Below are 20,799 nucleotides of genomic sequence, written 5' to 3'. Positions count from 1 at the left end.
AGCATATTCAGTAAGATATAATATCAAAACTATGGCAAATCACAAAAATATCAACACAGTGTTTGACAAGTGCTTAAGAGAATGTAGTTCAACTAACATTTTACATTTCAAATGTATTAACATTGCAATTTGCTTTTTTGGTGCAAATCCCAGCAAAATGCACAACAGATTAAAGAACCAGTGAAAATAAACATGTAGTCAAATTAGATTCCTCATTTGTGCAGTTCTGCTAGTGCACTTCTGAGGCAAGATACACGATTTTGGGAAGGGGGAGGAGGGGAAGGGCGTGGACAGCAGGCAATATATTTTTACTGGACCAACTGCATGGTTAGGAGAGATTTTAGACAAGCTCTGGAGCACAAAGTACTCTGCAAATCAGAGAAAGAAGCAGATGCAGCTTATGCTAAATACTGTTCACAGTTACCTTACCTTTTACTTTCTTAGACCTGGTCTCATAAAAGATGTCACCACCAAAAATACCCTTTATTCTTGCATATTTCTTGGACCATCATAGCTACACAATTACTCCAACATTATCATTACCATATGCCTGTCATTTCACTACCTGACCTCCTTTCCAGTAGGGAGTTCCATATGTGACAAAATATACAGCAGTCATAACCAAAGGACCCAAAATCAGCAGTTCTGCACAAGATTCATATTCTCACAGACCAGAATGCATAAACCTTTTATATTTACCTGAAAGGAAGGTAAGAGATGGTTCCAGACAATAAGAGCCTGTACACATTCTCTGGAGATTCTCTCAAGTATATTATCTGTTTTTAGAAGAAGGAAAAGGAAAAATTTGTAATGGTAATTTTAAGTTCCATAACAATCTCTTGCAACCAAAATGCCTTTAAATACATATGCTCATTAATGCCATGCAAGCATGGCATCAAGAACAAAAAAAATTAAGCAGATGACGCAGTGAACTAAAATAGAGCAGATGCCACATAATTTTATGCCAATGTTAGCAAGAATATGAATTAATATATCTATTGGACAGACTTTCAGGACTTTTGTGAAGTTTCAGATTCCCATGAAATTGCTTGCAACAGTTTACCTACTAAATGCTTCTGCAGTATGTCTATGAAAAGGCATTACAGGGAAAAGAAAAATTTAGAAATATTAAAACAATATTAAAAATTATTTTAATCTAAGGATTTTTATTTTCTCTCTCATACCAAAATAACAACAAAGTAAACGTAACCAATCTACTCAGCAGGCAAAGATGAGTAGTAGCGAGTGGGTGTTTTGGTCCTCCAAAAGCTGAAGTAGATGAGTGCAGCAATCCAAATCTTGCATTTCCTCTACTGCACAGCCTGAACAAACACTGGGTTAAAACAGTGTTTGTTAATTAAATCCAGATGCCAACAGAAGAGAAAAACTGCAGACTTGAACCTCAACAGAAGCAACAAAACCTGAGAACGTAATGAGGGCAAAATATTTTTAGTACCAAATATTAAAAACATTCCACTGTCAAAGGAACTTGGCAAAACAAAAATGTCAACTTGACGAAGCCCTAGTTCATTACAGAGGTCTTTAAAACTGCTGGGAGACTCATCCATTGCTGATAACTATCAATGAGGAGTCAAACCACTCACTGGTTTTGTTACTGGTTAAACAGGACCTGCTGACAACCACTGCTGTAGTAGGTCAGTCTCCCAGTGTAAGTGCCTTTAGTCTGGTCCACGTTTAATATGAAACGTCACACCAAAGAACTGGAAGTTTTTCCCCTTAAGAGGAAATATCTGCTTTCTCTCATTAAAAAGTATTCCATGGGCTACCTTTGTAAATAAAACAAAAATTGCCATGTAACAACTGTCCTTTATTGAGGTAAGAATCTTCTGAATTGTTCAACTGATAGTTTATATAGCTTTTCAATAGGGCAAATAAAATCTAAGTGTTTTAGGAAGTTACTCGGAATTTAAAATGTAAAAACAAGAAGCCTATAAAATTTAAATTAGACAATTAATATTTCTTAGATTAATAGCTTCTCTATGGTTTCTGTTCAAATAAACAAAAATCTACTTAAAAATGAACTTTCCTCTCAAAGTTAAAGACAAATCTAGGCTCATTTGCCAGTTTTAATTTTCCTTTTTTCTTTAGGAAAAGTGGATGTTGCCTTACAATTATGTTTACCCAGCTTGACAGACAGCTTGAGTCATCTGTTTTAGCATAGCTCTGAAGTTTAACAAATTATTTTCCATGGGGATAGGTGATTAAGAGTAGGATTTGAATATGAACTGGTAACAAAGCTGGAAGCATTTACACAAAAGAAAAAAAGCCACCCCCCAAAAAAAATCCCTATACCAATGGTTACCTTTTACCATTTTACATTCTGACCTGACCACATACAAGCAGAATAACCAGAAACATAAGTGCCACTGCTAGTAGGAGAACAAAATAAAAATATAGCTCTCTTCATATGAACCCCAACTTTAGATAGTTTACTTTTGGTCATTTAATTATGCTAATTTGCATAAACAAAGTTTAGTCTCCAGTTTCTCCTGAATGCAAGCATTGTTCAAAAGCTATTCCTCAACTACTATTCTGTGTTAACTACCTAATTAGTATTCCCAGGACTATACAGCTTAAACACCATACTTATTCATTACATGGATTGGAAGTATAGGCTGTATTCCAAGAACATTCGATCCTGCTTTGGTAAACATAGGCTACACATCCGGTAGCACTACAAGTGCAAGTTACTGTTAACCCAAGTAGCAGCAAATGCCTTGCACTGCAATTTGCAGTCAGTCAAATACACTAAACATAAATAAAATAAATGTACTAAACAATTTCCTTGCCCCCAAAAGCTTACAAAATATATGCATAGAATGGTACAAGCAAACAGGAAAGCTTTGTCCATGCTACGGCCTAATCCAGGACTAACTGGTGGCCTGCAGGCCACATGTGACCCTGTTTGGCCAGCATTCTCCATACTGCTCTGACTGCAACAGCAGCAGGGGACTCCAGGCTGTTACCTCCATCACAGAGGGTAGGGCAGTGTGGCATGGGGTTGTAGACAGTGAGGCTGGGATCACGGTGCAGCAGAAGGCAGGGGTGGCAAAGAAGAACAGGTGTGGGGTGCAGTGGCAGAGGTATCCACAGTGTGCAGCCTTGGGTCCCATGGCTCACCCTGATTGCAGCCTTTACTGACGCAGCACCCCAGCTTCTTAGAAATTGGACAGCCCTGGCCTAGTCTATACAAACAGAAGGAATGTAGCTTACACTGCCTACCCTCCTAGCACAGATGCAGTGTACAGTAGAGTGTTTTTTCAGTATCATAGCTTAAACTTTTTCCCTGAACAAAAGCTATAGTGACAAAAAGAAATTAAAGAATTTTTTTCTTCAAAAATGTTGTTGGTGTAATAAAAGACATCATTCTCTACTACAAGTCTGTAGTGACAAAAACACTCTTTTGCCAGTACGTCTACAGAAAGCCTCTGAAAATATAGGAAGGTCATTAAAGACAACACATTATAGCCTTAACTAACATTACTATACCAACAAGTTTAAGCACAGACTTGTCACCTGAGAAATTATATTATTATTAAAACAGTACTGTAAACACATGCACACAACACAATATCAACATTTATCATAGACAAGGGCTCTTTTTAAGTCCAGCATGATTATTTTCCCTGCCAATTCTTAACTACACTGAGCATTAGCACATCTAATATTGTGTCGACTCAAAAAAGATGTCAGTTTCCAGGACAGAAACCCTAAAGGAGAAAGTACAGAGCAAGAGTAATATGGAGCAGAACCACTGGAGACAAAAGCTATGAAGGGATACTGAAGCTTTTTCATAAGCTTTTAAAAAAGAATAGTTTTGATGCACTTTATTTGGGAGACTGTTTTATATGTAACTTGTTGCAGCCACAAGACTTGATAAAACAAATCGTATGCATCTCCAAGTAAAAAGCTATTACAGAACTTGGTTAATGTAGGAGAAATGATATTACGACCTACTTTTGAAGCAAAGTGTTTCAGTGTTTATAAGCAAGTGGAAGGCCACAAAGTATTTTTCTCCCATATAAGGAAAATAGCTTGGCAATAACACCATGGAGGAAGACGCAGTCAAGGTGAAGAGAGGCCAGACACATGGTACTGAAGACACTAAATAACGGTTGAATTATGGAAATATTGTAGTGCAGCAGAGAAGTTTTTATGATGGCAGGGGGACAGTATAAACTAAAAATGATGCCACAGATGAGTGATGGCTAAAATTTCAAATGTTTAGAATGTAATTTATTGCTTACTGCTTATCATTCAGGAAAAAAGTGTGGCTAATTAGTGTGCTAGAAAACAAAATCAGGCCCTCATAGCTTATCAGGGGAGCAGCTTTGTAACAAGGCAGTTCTCACACATTCCAGAAATAAGAGATTTTTTTTTCTAGGAGTGGAACGTGTCTTGGGAAGAGAAGCGGTCCCATCTTCCATGCATTCAAAAGATAAGAGCGCAGCTGCAGGAGCTAGCTTGTCGTGGTACCTAAAAGTCCCAATTAGGGATAGAAAGATTCCAACTATATGATCACATCTTACTAGATGCCTGGCGTGTGAAACACATATGGATGGTACCTCCATTGGTTGGACAAGGTAAATTGGACTGGACCACCAATGGATGAGCACCAACATAGGCACACAATGAATGAACTAAAGGTATAACACTTGAGAGGAATAAAGGGAGCAAGTGTTCATCACTCAGCAGCTTCCTCCAGGTGAGACTGCTGCAAACTAAAGCAAGAGACCCTCAGAAGACAGTCACATGCTGGCCAGATGTCTGTCTTCCTGCCTGCATCTCTGGGGCACAGTGTATGGTGAGAGCCTTTGCTTGCTTGCTTGCTGATTGTTATATGCTATTCCTGTGCATCAATAAAGGGCTCCAAGTTTCTGACTGGATGTGGTGTGATTGATCATTTTAGGGATATTGCACCCTGCCCACAATGGAGTATTGGCTGTTAGTTCTTAAAATCAGGCCAACAACGAGAACTTGGAAGACAGGAAAATTGATATGGAAACACAGAAGTGTTCCCCAGAGGCCCGGAGAACATCAGTTCTGACACCACAGAAGATGGCAACGAAACACACAAGAAGAAACCCAGAAAACAGGCAAATATATAAGAATGGGTAGAGGATGAAATGGTGGAAGTAGCAAAGCAGGTTTGCAACTCAATGGCAAAAAAACGGTTTGCTGAACCCATGGCAACAAATATTCTGAAGAATACAGAGAAAGCAGAAAAAAAAGATTGAAATATGCTGACAGAAAGACCAAGTGCTGCAGGAACAGGCATAGCCCAAGGAAACCCTGATGAAGCACCAGAAAAGGCAGGACAGAAACTAAGGCAATGAAGATGCAGACAGAAGTGAGCTCCCCACTGTAACTGAGAACACTTGGCAGGAAGCATTCTGAGTTACAATAATCTCCTGGAACAAACAGAAGAAGTTCACAGCTGGTTCCAGGGGGGTTGGGAATTTAGCTGCTGGCTGGGAACTTGCAGCTGGTTTTTCCTAGCAATGGCCCCTCCTCTCTCCCAGTCTGTCCCTGTTTCAGAATGGGAGGGGAAGCAAAGGGAGCAGAGGGAGCTCATCTAAGTTGCCGCTAGGTACCTTGGACATTGGACGTGCAAACATGATTCATAAGCCACAACCAGAAATTTCTAATAGGAATCCACAGTGTTAAAAACATTCTGACTTGTTATGGTCTGAGTTCTTTGCAACGGAAGAAATGCTCTATTAGTTTTCAGTAATTTTTTGACTACAGAAAAATAGGAGCTGGTATTTTCCAAGGGGAGCCTTCAGTCAAAGTTGAGAAGCAACCCACAAAGGTTGAAAACCACTCCTCTGGGGTTAAAGGAGCCAAAATTCCGGAGTTCAAGAGGAAAAATAAAAGATGAAAATGGTGGTAGGGGGAGTGAGGCAAAAAAAAGGATGGAGACAGAGGTCCCGACACATTTTGGGACAGGCACTGCAGTAAGAGATGGGGAACAAAATACTAGACCAAAAGACCAAGAGAGCTGAAAAATCAGTGTGTTAGAACAGACTAGCTTTCACCAGTGAAACCCAGAGATATTTTCTAGGATTTCATAAACTCTTAAAAATAGCTACTTTTTGTGACATCTGTACTTTCACTAATGTCAACAACTATACAAAATATCTAAAAGGAGAGAAGAGCTTACTGAGAATTTGAAGTAACAACATCATCAAATGCAATTTTAGAAACAAGGTATTTAAGGACAAGAAATCATACAAAAATGAATTTGGAAACATTCCTTATATAATTCTGTACACATACAACAGCACAATTTCCCTGGGATCCCCTTTTCAAGCAGGCAAAAGCCAGTTGCTTATTTAAAAAAATAATCAGGAAAAAAAGGCTACTAAAAGAGAAAAAGTTACCTGCACAATGGACATATCTGTTGCTCTGCTCAAGAGCACACAATAAATTTCCACTTCAAAACCCAGCAGGGATTGATTTTATTAAAAACATTTAAAAGGTTTTTTTAAAAATATGCTTAGAAGAGCTGTCAATGAAATCATTAGGACCCAGAACAAGCACTTTTCAATCCAGAATAATTATGTATTTGCCATTATAGTGAATTATCAACACTAACATTGAATGTAATCATCTAAAATTCCATTTTGGCTTTATATGTAAATATCAGAAACATCCTTCTGGCCTAAAAAAACAGTTAGAACCTTGTGATTAGCAAGGGTGATACTGGTATGCTATTGCTAACACCTATTTCAATATGGGCATAAGTTTCTAGTTAAAAACATATGGGATGTAAATTAAAGAGGGAGACACAGAAGAATTTATTGTGAGTACATGTGCTTTTCCACAGCTGTTCTCAAACACCAGTCTGGATCTTGCAGTCTTTTCTACATAATCCTGTTGGTACTAAACTGAATTAAATTGGAGAAAGTATAGTTCTGTATGACCTGTCTCCTCCCCAGCCAGCTTTGCAGGAAAATCTAGAATCTACCACTGAATGAAGGAGAGAACAACTCTTTTACTAGAACTTGTTAGTCTGTAACTGTCTTGGCACCAATAGTGGTTTCAAACTACAGCCCAAATATTAAATGTAGTTTTCCTTGATTAACAACATGACCATCAAAAAGGGGGTTTTTGAGAGTGAAGAAAGGGAAGCTGTCTGAAAAGGGCACCTTAACATCTAGTGCATGTGATCATCGAAACAGATTTTACCTTGTTCTGTAATATCACTATACATATTTATGGTTCAAGGAAGATTAGCTTATTTACCAGTAAATACCCCATTCCGAACTAGTTAAAATTTGTGCAAAATAAACTGTTTGCATCCCAAAGACGCACGTCTTTTATAGCATTTGAAATGTTTGAACATCTACCCCCAAATCCTGTGTTATAAAATCTAGTTAAAGGCTGCTGCATAATCTTACAGTTTATAAACCACAAGTTAAAAAAGAGAAAATAATGAGATTAATTTCAGCTGCCTGTAAACATATTTTATGAGTCACTTGTTAAAAATCACTTCTCCAAATAATCATTCTAACAGCAGGAAACTGCAATAAATAACAAACCCCACTCTGAATGTAAAAGCTAATATATTATGATACTGATCCATAAATTATTAGCATTAAATATTTATATTGCATTAAAATTTGTTTGCAAATACAGAACCTAAGTTCTCAGTTGACTAAAATTTAACTGATAGTTTTTCACTTTAATATTATTCTTACAAGAGAATATTCAGATTGTAGCAAAAAGATTAAAAATACATTGAAAAACTAGCCTATGAATAAAAGTTAAATCTCTTACATTAGGATAAAACATGCAGGTGGTCAGTGATAGCTAAGTGTCTCTTATTACATGCATGTGCACAAAAATATTAATCAAAACAGGTCCAAGAGCAGTGACCCTCCCATCTCTGGCACCTCATCTAGTTCTTTCTGAAAGAAAGGGAGGGGGAAAAACAAACCTTCAAAAACCTTGCAAATGGAGAGGTAAGCCTAAGAAAGCCATTACCTGAGGACAGATTAGTGAAGAGATACTGGGATGTACCCCAGCTTACAAAATGTCAAAAGGGAAAGGCAGCAGAAAGAAAGGCATCCTAGAAAACAACATTGCTTCTACCAAAGAGACAGTCTGGAAAGTACATTAACAAGAACCACCTTTTAAAGATGGAGGAAAAACTGCCACCATGGTAACTTTAAAAATAATAATAATGATAACTGTAGGCCTATCGTAAATGACAAATTCTGGAGAAGAAAGACTAATTCAGGCAGCTTTTACTTAAATAAATAATAAGCAAAGGAGTTTTTATATTTCTGCTCCACTTACCCTTTCTCTCCACCCAACCTCCCGCTGCCCACACCTCACCCCTCCCCTACAGAGTCAACTCCTTTCCATACTCACTCCTGGCTGGAGATAAATCTCTCTGCCACACTAAGACAGAAACATTACAGAGAGTGGAGCTATTGTTTCCTACAGCTCTCTCCCCTTCTACCCAAAATAATGTCACACCTAGGAAGTGGACACTAGTAAATTAACAAAGCAAAAACAATACTATGGATCAGAATGGGTGAAGGAAACACTGCTTACCCTGAAGAAAGAAGGTGAGAAAATAGACAAAGTACAGAGATGAGTCCTGGAGAAGGTGACCTGAATTACAGCAGTTCTTGGGGCGGTACCCCTGGAGGGTTGCCCTCCAAGTACATAATTAGTGCCAGGCCTGAGAAAAGAAACACTGTTACTAAGTCAATGCAGTAAAAGGGATAGGAGCCAGGGTAGGTGGGGCATGAAAAGTAAAATTTGTTTTTTAATACAGTTGAAATAAAATGTAAAGAGGCAGCTTTCTTCATCCACACACAAGTCCCGGTGAGGATTAAAAGAAACCACTGTAGAGATCATCTCAAAGAACCTCTGCTGGCTGTTAGAGTAAGGCCAAAAAGAGCATAGATGACTTCCAGATAAAACCAAATCTGGTTTTAACAATTAAGAGCAAAGCTTTAAGAAAATTAAAGCAAATACTTTAAACCTCAGGACTTCTTGTTTCAGTGCAATATACTTTCTGTGCTACTGAACATGCTTGATATGCCCTAGTCCGATATGGTCAGACACATGTATACCTACTATTCACTTTGATAACTTCAGTGAAAATTTAACAGACTATGACATTATGTATAGTAAGTATAGTGAAGGACCAGCAATAAAAATAATTAAAGGTGCCAAATCATGAAATTGGGGCATTTATTGTTAAATACATTTATTTTGTTGGAAAAAAAATTAAAACTTTGCTCTTCATGTTTAAGATGTTTTTACAATGAAGAGCCCCAGTTCTTGAGCTAGACTTGGTACATCAACACATACCTCTAAGGGAGCAGAAGAAACAGCATTTAGCCTTGAAGGCTTATTCAGAAACTCTCTTAACTGAAGATAGAAGGAAGGCAAGTTAAATGATGGAAAAGCATTTTAAAAACCACCAGCTGTGAAGAATGGGAACCCAGTTTTGCTTGTACATGTTTGTTCACCTCACCCCAGTTAACTAGAACTTTAATACTTCCTTTAAAAAGGCAGAACAGCATTGCTTCAAGAGATTTTTCCCTTTTCTGAAAAAATCCAAAAGATAGATGTTGCTACCATATGCACTGACTCTTAAGCAGATGTGTTGTCACATCTGCCTATGACTACTCATGATGCAAATTGGCAAGCTTCACCTTTTGTTGAAACAGGTTTTAAACAACAGACTTTCCAATTAGTATTAAGGGTATAGTACTTGAGTGGTTACTTGTGTTTAATTTTAGACATTCAACTTAAGAGAAGTACCAGTTAATTGCATTAAAAATTCTACCAAGCTGTGTTGACTGCTCTCTCAATGCCAATCTTCAATTCATTTTTAAATGCATCTCTGCAGAGATATGGCTTGTACTTCAAATTTGACCAGTCTTTAAAAGCAGTCACTCAACACACACAAGACTAATAAATATGACCATTCCATGAAAAATGTTCCCCATCAGCTCTCAAAAGTCATAACCACAGCAGTTTTTAAAACCTACTTCTAAGGGACTCAATGTCCCTCCAGCAAACCTATGCTGCTACATTTACTGGTATCTGAGAGGAGAGATTAAGTATAACTGTTTCACTCCTGTGACCTGGCAGGAAATTTGAGATGGCAGGAATACCATTCTTTACATTCTTCATGTAAAGCATTTAAAAGGATTTTAAAACTTGAGTATTTGGAACTCACTTATTTAATGACAAGATAGTGTAATAATGAAAACACACCTTGGTTTGTATTCTTTTCTCTTACAGCAATTATACAGGGCTCTTCAATTCACTGACATCCTCTGCACGCAATCTTTCTCCATGCAGACTTTTCCCTTCCCCAGCCTACAAATGTGGCCAACACATTCCCTCAACTGAACATAAGCCACTCATCTGATAGAAGTCACAGCCCCACCATATTAACCTGAGAAAAGATCCAGCTGATGGAATAAAAGTAGAAACTGCAATTCAGTAGAGAAAAATGGGATCCACCCAGTAGCACTTCTGCAGTACCTAAAACTGTACAATTAAGACCTGCTCCCATTTGAAAGGCACTAGGATCAATGCGATGCCTCTCCTCCCTCTGCCATGTGGTATTGGAGAAAGATTGCGAAGAGGCACCACCTAGACTAGAGACTCTACCCCACAAGTACAGAAACAGCCAAAAAACAGAACTTGTGGACATGCAGAGAACACTGTACAGTTATGACTGAACTCACTCTTCTGCTCTGTGTTAGCTGACTGTTTGCACCAACCATCCCACCCTTCTCAGTACCTTCACTTCAACTTCACTCCAAACCAGCCCCTCTTGTCCCATTCCCTCTTCTATACCATTTCAAAAAGTCATGCAACTATCGTGACATTTTCCTCCAATTAACTTTATTCATGTGTTACATCCCTTCGTGCCCATCTTATCCATTTAGATAATAAGCTCTTTGTGACAGAAATAGTTTACTACTCTGTTCAGTGCCTGGCATAAACTTCTATTCTCTGTTCACCTTAATACACGATTAAGGATAACAACATAGTCCAATATTTTTATGCACATTTATGTAAGCGTGCCCCTCCACTGTACCCTTTGTATGGCATGGGCACTGTATGAATTATGAGGTATGATTCTTTAATTTTAAAGATCAAGTTGCCACTAGTTTTAAATACTTCTGCTTTTTTTTTTTTTTGCCATGCAAGACTATAGCTCTGCTACACATAACAAATATCACACGCACTCAGTTCAAAAGCTTGCAAAAGAAGAAAAGAAACAGACCATAACAGAAAGCACTCTCCTTTTACTTTTTGGCATAGTGTAATCAACCCACTTTTAAAGATTACATTTTGCTTAATCTGTGGCTGATGTTATTCAGTTAGTACCCTAACTGCAAACAATTAAGCTGAAGCAAGGTATTCTGCATGTTTCCATTCTGTTTTAGAATGCTAGGGACAAGAACATTAATAAACCTTTCTGATGCTTCAGTTACTGAAAAGCTGACACTGTCAATTTCTTTTATTAATATAACTGGATGGGCAATTAGGAGAGATCCTGGGCTGCAGGAAATGGACTTACTGCATAATGCAAACCAGCAGCAAGGAGACTCCCAGAAATCCAAGAACTACACATCCTCCCAAACTAATAAAACGGAATGACTCACAGCTGCATGAAATCTGATCTCTCAAGTCTCCAGTAAGATGAAGAGCACATGCTTCTCACCCTACTCCTTAGTTTTAATCAGTAATAAAAGAGAAATGCAAAAGTCAAGAAACAAAATGAAAAGAAAAACACAGATCAAGGCATAGTTATTGGTTTGCAGTACATCACAACCTCCTCAAGCACCGTGCATTAGTCCTTCACTGTAAGTGTTTGAAATTCTTACTAAACGTTACATTTTTTCTGGGAGAGGGCAATATAAACCCAGAAAGTTATAGGTTTTCCCCTACACAGTCAAACACCTGATAACATATCCTCCAGCACCCTCGATACTCCAAAACATCTTGTCCACTCTGAGCACATCATACGTGGTCTTCTTGGTTGCTCTTAGTTCTATCTAGAAATTCCAGCAGGAAAGCAACACATTCCCCAATATATAACTCTGAAATAATACATTGTCTTTTATAAAGACATAACAGTTGTCCACTAGAAAACAGAAGAAATGGGATCAAGGATCAAGAATTAACCAATGTTTAAAAAAATGAAATTTATAAAAAGATCTCGAAAATGAAACAGACATGCACTTTAAAAAAAACAATACCCTAAGTGACTTTGGAGCACACAGAGGCTTTTGCAAAATCCTCAAAAATTGTTATGAAGCATAGGTGTCAAGCCTGCAAACACCCTTCCCCCACTCTAATCAGTTTGATGGGAAAGAGTTAAGATAATTTTCATGCGAAAAGCCATAGCAAGAAGCCATATTCTTACCTTCAGAACCTTTCCCACCACACTAAGAGGGAAGGTATCACTCGGTACTTTAAGAATTGCATGTAGAAGAACAACAAGAAACAAGTTATTTTATAGTAAAATGTTAAATACTTACTGCGTAAGAGCCTATGAGGAATGCAGCATTTGCTTGCTTTTTCTGATCAAAGCCAGTATAATGAATTATTTTCTTCCTTATCAATGTAAACGACTGTATCAAGAAATGAATAACAGTATTATAATTTGGCACTCTGGATTTAAAATCTACATGGCCTGATACAATTTTTTAAAATCAATGAAAAAGAAAAACCGGCCAAAACAAATGGTCTCCTCAAAACTGAGGTTTTCAAAATTACATTTCAATCATTGCTTTTCTGACCAAGACATAACCAAATACATTATTTCACGTGCAATCATAAGTAGTACTCAGTATTCTTGCAGGATCACATCTGTAAGTGTAGCATAGTACCAATATAATATCTACCATATTGATAAGCTAGTTACACTCACCATGTTATGCCTTAAGTGAATATTAAAAAGAACCCTATATATTTCACTAACAATATGAATGATTTTATGAAGAATAAGTAGAAGGCTGTTAAATTTTTTTTTTTTGGTATTTTCTTTAGTCATTTTAAGTGTTACAACCTATTTAACCATTTGAAAGATGCACTTAATTTAAAACAGAAATTTAAATTTAAATCAACTATTCAAATAAATATAGTTTCCACTGTAGTTAAAATTGATCTCCTAACCCCAGCCCTGTGCACTGCCAAATGTTTTCCTGTTTTAAAATGTTCTATTTGAGGCCTGTGTTGTCAACCCATTTTCAGGAGCCCTGGAAATAGACAACGTTAATATAATTTTCTTACAAAGCAGCTCCTGGCAGTTTACACTTTGACCTGAGCTATGTTGCTATGACAGACGTTGAAAGTTTGAGCTGGCAAGAGCAGATCTGGCTCCTTCATTTGTATCCTTCTGCAAACCCTATTTCCCACACTACTTCTACTGTTTGTGAACAGCTCCCTGTGGGGACAAGGCAGAGTGTAGGGTGCTGACAGCTGCAGCAGGCAGCTCCCACCCTCAGTGCAACATAGGCTAACCATATGAATGGGAGGGCTGAAAATGATCCTTTAAGTAAAGGCCTTCTCTCACTCACCTTCTCCAGCTTGCAGTTAACTGTATCCCAACTGCACTCCCCATCTTTTATCTAGCTGCCAAGGTCCTAGAGGAATTTTTGCTCCCTGCATTCCTCTACCCCTGAACTGTTTTGCTGCAATATCATCTGCTGCTGCCCCAGGTCTCCCTTCTCCTCTCTGTCTCTCTCTTGTCTTCTTACAGCAGTTGCTGCTTCTCTCTCTGCTGAATTCATCCCTGGCGGCAGTTGGTGACTATGGGAATCAGCAGTGAGGGGAAAAGCACTAGAGAGCAGCCCTCAGCACAAAACTAGGCAGCAGCTGCAGAAGTGACAGCAAAGGCAGCTTGGTTGCAGCCTGATGTGTTTCACTGTACCTTCAGCCCTAGCTGCTTTATTTGGCCTACTGTTCCTTTAAGGCTGCCAGCCTCTCTCAATACAATTTATTCACATTTTTTTTCTGAACACAGACTTCTGTAAAGTGATCTGCAAGCAAAATAAGTATACATTTTCATACATGATCAAATCTGTTCATTGTGCCACAAGCATTACAAATGTATCCAAAGCAGGTAACTTGAGTCCAGCTGGCATGTAACTTTCTTTTAAACAGAGAAATCTCTGCATCTTGCTATTACTGTGTTACCTACTTCCTAACTTTTCATAATTCAATTGCTATGAACAGGCAAGCAATAATTACAAGTAAGGATTTTAACAAACTCTTTAATTTGGCTAACAAATTTTGTACACCAACCCGTTAAAATTTGACCAAATTCAACTACCTTTTAAATTGATATAGGACATTTTTAACTTAGTCGTTTTGATTTATGGAGATACTGGCAGAGCAACTAGTTGCTAATCCATTTAGAACGGAGTACTTTTAATCCTGAAAAGTACTGAGAACTGCCTGCGAGAAAACAAATAACCTCATCTCCTAGAATTAAAAGTACTCATTTCCCTTTCAGGACCAGGGCCTAAATATATATATTTTTAAAGAGCAAAACACGGCTTCCTACAGGAGATGGTGTCAAAATCTGCACACATAAACAGCAAACAATGTACAAAAACTAAACAGAAGAAGAAAGGTCAGCTGCCTTAGTCTCAAGTCAAGCAGAAGTCAGGATAGTGTAGCGCCAGAGACTGAACCTCACTGGTTCAGTCTAAGGTAGCTACCCTGTCCTGCCTTTTGCCTAAATATAAGTGTGTGTTTCACTGTACCCTGAAGATCACTAGAAAATGAAAGATTGCCAAGAAGATCAAATTCCAGAAAAGTCTCTCTCCTGAAAGACTTTAACCACAAGAAAGTTTCTTTCTAGAAACCTAGCAGTACCAGTATTTAAAAGTTAACTGTTTTGATAGTATACTGTCTTCCAAGCAAACAGTTCTCTTTCCCTCACTTCCACTATTCAAACTCCTAGAACAGAACTGTACACTATATTAATCTATATGACAAATCTCACCAAGAACCTAAATAGCCATCATACACTTCAAATAAATATATATCTTTTCTGAGTAATTTATAGAGATGACCACACACGCTGATTTCTATTTGGTACAACTAAAATGAAAACTAAAAAAAAAAAGTTTTTTTTACCTTTAATTTCTTATTTAGCTTGCAACAATATCTGTAAATCATAGCCAGATTGAGTGGTCCAAAATCTGCATAAAAGCTTGTTGGGGAAGGAAAAAAAAGAAAAGATTTTGCTTGTATATGCAGTATAGAAATGTGTTTAAAAACCCATATTCATCAAATGAAGACCATTATTAAGTACAAATAGGTACAAACACGCTGAAATTCCTTACTTGAGTACAGTGGGAGTATGTGCTAATTCACTGGAGAAAATACAATTTTATAGTCTTTATTCTTATAGAACTTTTTGGTTTTTTCTACACACAAGAGCTAAAAAATTGACAAAATAAGGACATTTTCAAGGTTTGGAAGTTTACAATAAAATAGTATTTTTGGGCATCACATCAGGAACTCTTGATTTTAATGACAACACAAAAGCAGGTCTTTAAAACAAGGTCATGAATATATTCTGAAATGTTTCTGCTAGCAGAAAACTGTCAAACGGGCATTTAAAAAGTTCTACAGGACTAATCTCCAAAGTGCTCAAAACAAACCAAAGCATCTAGAGCCCCTGTTACATGTACAAACCCGACAGCATATAGTACAACTGGTAGAAGCTAAACAGAAAGTTTTAACTAAGGACATGCTTATTCATTACCATCCATGGACAGCATAAATGACTTTTACCATCTCACTTGCAATTCAATGTGTAATACTTTTTGACCTCCAACTTTTAAAGAGAGAAGTCACCTTTGTTAACTTTTGAACTACTGTTCTAGGAAGTTGAGATATTCTTTCCTAGATATTTTGGGCCACTAAGTACATCCCTGTAGCTCAGGGGTAGGCAACGTTTTTTGGCTGGAGTGCTGTCTGTGGCTGACAGCAGCTGCTTAGAGCCTGGGCTGGCGGTGGTGGGCCGAGCAAAATGGCCTTGTGCCAGGGGTTGCTGACCCCTGCTCTTGCTCAATATTCCAGGGATTGTGTTTTATAATAAAACATGTTCCTGTATCATCTTCCAACAGGAAGGCACTCTATAATTAAAATTAGAAAATGTTAGGAATTTTTTAGCAAAGAAACGGGTAGAGCGCCAGAAGACCCTCTTCAGAAATAACTTGCTTCTATTCCAAGTAAAATTAGGTGAGTGTAATGCACTAGCTTTGAAAGGGTAAGCTCCCTACAGTCAATTAAAACTCCTAAATTCTTGCTCATTGGGGTTCTCCTGATGAAGGCATGGCATATTCCGTAGAAGGCAGGAAGAAGAAGGCTATACTTACTTCTCGTATACAAGTTCGTCATCTATGCAGAAATGGTGTGTGTTTGCAGCACCACTCTTTGGTTTTTGGCAGAGAATTGCAAAATAAAGGCGATCTGAAACGCAAGAGATTTTAAACTAATACTACTCTCAACGTCACAGCTTTCCACACAAAAAAAAGAAAAGGAAGACAAAGAAACAAAGACATGTTGCTTTGAACATGAGTAACTTTTAGAGCGGGGCGTATAAAAACGTCCTTTTGTGGTCCCCAGCTTAGCTCGTATTTTTTCAGAGGCCAAGGAAACTATGCAGGCTTGGATTCAAAGGGCTTTCCCCAGACTTGGCCAGCAAAGCTGCTCAGGAGAGAGCCAGCTGCCTCTGCCTCTTGGAGGCTTTGTGGTTGAGGCACCCCTACACCAAGAGGTGGAAACCTGGGACTGCTTTTGGAAGCCACAGAGCAACCCAGCACGCCACGGACCACCTCAGAAACCAACAACCCTCCCCCCCAAAAGACCTTGGACCTGAAGAGCCACTGGCCAAACAGGTCCTGCTGCAGTGTGCAAGCACCCGGGCACCGAGGGGGCGGGGCACGAGCCCGAGCAGCTCCCAAAAGGGGTCCGGGGGCCCCTTCGTCTGGCAACACGGCGGGGGGTGGGGGTCGGACCTCACCCCTGCCCGGCCCCGAGCCCCCCTCACCTCGGAGGAGCTCCGCGGCGGGCCTCGCCGCCCTGCCGCCACTCATGCTCCCAGCGCATCTGCCGGACCCCAGACTCCACCGGCCACAGGAGGGCGGCGCTTCCCCCGGCCCGCTCCCCTCCCGGCGCAGCAGCGGCTGGCGGGAGTGGCGCCTCAGGGGAGAGGGCGGCACAAGCCGGGGCGTCGGCCTCCCTCGACTCCCGACCGGACGCGAAGTGCCCCTTCCCTGCACTGCTGGGACCAGGCGGGCCCAAGCCCAACGCGGAGACGGCTCCCAGTCCCTCCGACAGCGGCGCCCGGGAGGAAACTTGTGCAGAGCCGGCAGCAGCCGCCTCCCCCGCACCCCGGCCGCCGCGCGCTCCACGCCCGCCCGCCCGCAGGAGGACAAGTGAGGTTTGCGCCACAACACCCGGACTCAAGACACGTGTGCTGAAGTGCAACACAAAGTGATCCACAACTACGGTTGCTCCATAACACCGAGACTCAATGACGTGTGCTTACGTTTGCCAGAAAACGATGGGAAATTAGGCTTTGGCCGCAAGGCCAAGCCTCAATGACAAACACTTAAATATTCCAGAAAATTAGGTTTTCTCCACAACGCCAAGCCTCAATAAACGTGTGCTCAACTATTCCAGAAAATTTCGGGAAATTAGGCTCTTTCCACAACACTAAGCCTCAATAACATGCGCTTGTGTATGCCAGAAAGTTATGGAAAATTAGGTTTTCCCCATAACACCAAGACTCAATAACATGTGCTTAAGTACTCCACAAAATGATGGAAAATTAAGTTTGCTCCATAACACTGAGACTCAATGACGTGCTTGCGTGTGCCAGAAAATTAGGTTTTCTCCACAACGCCGGTTAACAGAGACTCAACAACATGTGCTTATATAAGCCAAAAAGTTATGGAAAATTAGGATTTCTCCACAAAGTTGAGACTCAGTGACGTGCTTATATATTCCAGAAAATTAGTTTTCTCTGCAATGCCGAGACTCCATAAACATGTTCTCCAGAAAATTATGGAAAATTAAGTTTTCTCCACAGCACTGAGACTCAATGAATGACACCTGCCTAAGTATTCTGGAGAAATACGGAAAATTAGCTTTTCTCTATAACACAAGCTGTAGCAGAACAGCAACTCCAGAGAGAGGATGATGCAGGGGCTCCCAGACCGTGGGATGCGTGCCCCTGGGGGCACACAAGACATCTCTGGGAGGTACGCAGGAGGAATCGTGTAATGGCAGATTTAATTTTCATTATAATAACTGGCATTTGAGGGGTTAAAGTATAAAATGTATGCTGGTTGGGATCTGTGGGCAGCTGGTAAATCTGGAAGGGGGTACACCGTAAGAAAAAGTTTGGGAACCTCTGGAACAACAAACTGTTTCAGTAAACAACAGGAATTAAAATATTAAGCTAGCATATTTCATAAAAATTCTAGGCGAGTTTAGGTAAAAAAAAAAGATGATCTCCCCCATCTCCATTGCAGTGCTTACCTCCTGGCAGAGGGGCCAGACAGTGGAGATGAGGGAGATCATCCAGACCAGCCCAAGACTGCTCATACTTGCTTATTTTCTCATCCGCTCACACCACCCTTCAAAGGTTCGGGTGGCCATCCCCGGTTTCCCCAGCCCCTTGGGTGAGAATCCATCCCTTTTCACCCCCTAGGTGAGAATCACTGAAGTAGAGACAGGGCACGGGAGGGAGATACTGAGCTGCTCAGCAGAAGTGGAAGGATGGACAGACTCTAGAAACTGGCCCAACAGTTCAGCTTGTGGATCATAATTGGAGTTTCACTCACAATTGCGTCCCCATTTGAAGGCAAGAGAACGGAGTGGTGAATGCTGCTGCCACTGAAAGAGTTTATGCAAAGTAGATTCCTAAAGAAAGGATGCCTCTGGGTTTTTTTTAAATGCATTTAAACCAAGGCAAAATGGCAACATGTCTCACACATGAGTTTCTTTTTTAGACAGGTGCTATAATCATCATGGAAGTAAACTCTGAATGTCTAATGCATGGCAGCTAGACATTAGACCAGTGGTTCTCAACCATTTTAAAACTCAAGGCACCCCTTTATAACTTCTGTAAATGGAGTTTTTTTTTTAAAATAGCATATTTATTACAGAGCTTGCCCTTCCAGAGGGGCCAGGCAGTTGGGGCAAGGGAACAGCCAAACAGGGACTGAACCCTCCCTTATCAGCTTATCTCCTGAGGCCTCCCTTTAAAGAATCTCTCTGCATTATCACACAGTCTAATTCAGTAGTCATAAGCATAAGGCTTTGCAGTAGCACTTTTTAAAGAGATAAAAAAGAAAAAGGAGCCCTGCAAAATGTTAAGATATACTGAACAATTTTAACCTGAAGGATTTTTTTTTAACTTTTTGCAAAATGAAAATGAAAAGTGACATTACTTCAATATTAAACACACATCATCTATGCAAAAAATGTAAAAGCAAACTTTTTTTGACAGATATCAACTGTTCCTCCGCTTTATAGTCTTTGCCCCAAATTTACTGATGCAGGGAGGATAGCCTAATTTTCTAATCTTCCTTCCCCCTACAAACACAACGTAGGGTTTGTTCAAGCAAAAGACGATTTTTGGTAATAAATTTAAAAAATGGCTGTCTATGGTTTGGATCTTCAAAAGGCTGGGATTTTAAGAGAGCCTGAGGGATTTACATACCAAAATTCAGCTGAAAGAATCAATGGGCATTGTGTGCTTAGTTCCCTCCACCCTCTTTGAAAATCTAGTTATCGGTGACTTAGATGCTTGGCATTTTGAGACAAGACACTTAAAATAAGTGTGCATGTATAAAACAACCACCCTCACATTTTTTTTAAAAGTGAAAAACAATTTTTCAAACAAATATAAATCACTGAAATGTTGATTACATTATACCAGCATTTTAGAAGCATCTTTCACAACCTTTGCCAAATGTCAGTTTTAGGACCCTACGTAAGGGAAGACATGCTTTCTTCATGAAGTAAGGTGTATGTAAAAAGTTTGTCTTCACCATTTATTAGAAGTCATTATGGACTAAGACTGCATGCTGCAAACAGCTCTAAGAAGACAGGCTGTAAAATCTGTAATTTGAGGAGTGCTATCCTCTCACCTTTCAAAGCATAGAAGAAAGTTTTTGACAACCTATAAAAACTGATAGTATTTTGTTGGCCTGGCTATTTCCCCTCAAGAAAAAGTATACTCAGTTTGCTTATTATTCAAATTTGTAGGTTTCAAAAAATACAAATGCATCAATATATAAATAAATAGTGAGTTAACAACAGTGCACAGTACCAACAGTTCAATAATACATGTATATTGTTAACCTTCAAATCTAAATACTGTTTCACATGACATTAAATAAGTGAAAGTTAGGGTCCAGGGTTTGGGTGTGCAGGATACAAGGACTATGTGAGAACTGCTCTTAGCACTTTTCCATGATGTCTCATTTTTTTGATCACAACTGTTCCTATCCTCAGAACATGAGAAAGATTTTAGAGAGAAGTTCAAGTGTAAAGGTTTTCAGTTTACACAGCAGCCTTAAAATAAGAACAGTGCATAAGTGCCATCATGGAGAGAAACTGTCAATTTAAGCACGCTCCCAACAGCTGTTCTGCAATAAAACTGAAAATAGCATGCTCTGTCTTTTGAAGGCATTCCCTAATGAGAGGTGAAAAAAAATACTAGTGCTTTAGAACAGAATTAGTTTACCT

The 20,799-nt window shown here is 39.3% G+C and overlaps 1 protein-coding gene across 14 annotated transcripts in view; it reads right to left on the bottom strand.

The window, feature by feature from the left end:
* Positions 1-20,799, bottom strand: part of CDC14B (cell division cycle 14B) — a 93,005-nt gene that overhangs the window by 64,811 nt on the left and 7,395 nt on the right. For 11 of the 14 annotated variants that reach the window (XR_002097343.1, XM_019517337.1, XM_019517328.1 and 8 more), the window contains exons 2-5: positions 16,413-16,506; positions 15,163-15,238; positions 12,555-12,647; positions 700-776 (exon numbers count right to left, since the gene is read on the bottom strand). Coding sequence is in view for 13 of the 14 variants with exons in the window: in XM_019517337.1 (XP_019372882.1) it covers positions 700-776; positions 12,555-12,647; positions 15,163-15,238; positions 16,413-16,506 (340 nt within the window). In the remaining variant the exon portion in view is untranslated. Of the gene's footprint in view, positions 1-699; positions 777-12,554; positions 12,648-15,162; positions 15,239-16,412; positions 16,507-16,904; positions 16,957-17,086; positions 17,177-20,799 lie in introns of those variants that run through there. The other 3 variants (XM_019517333.1, XM_019517334.1, XM_019517339.1) reach the window with 2 other exon arrangements.

This window comes from Gavialis gangeticus, unplaced genomic scaffold (genome assembly GCF_001723915.1).
Source record: "Gavialis gangeticus isolate Ggan-Ray unplaced genomic scaffold, GavGan_comp1, whole genome shotgun sequence".
In the NCBI taxonomy this organism is placed as follows: domain Eukaryota; kingdom Metazoa; phylum Chordata; order Crocodylia; family Gavialidae; genus Gavialis; species Gavialis gangeticus.
This window is presented reverse-complemented; position numbering and strand designations above follow the sequence as displayed.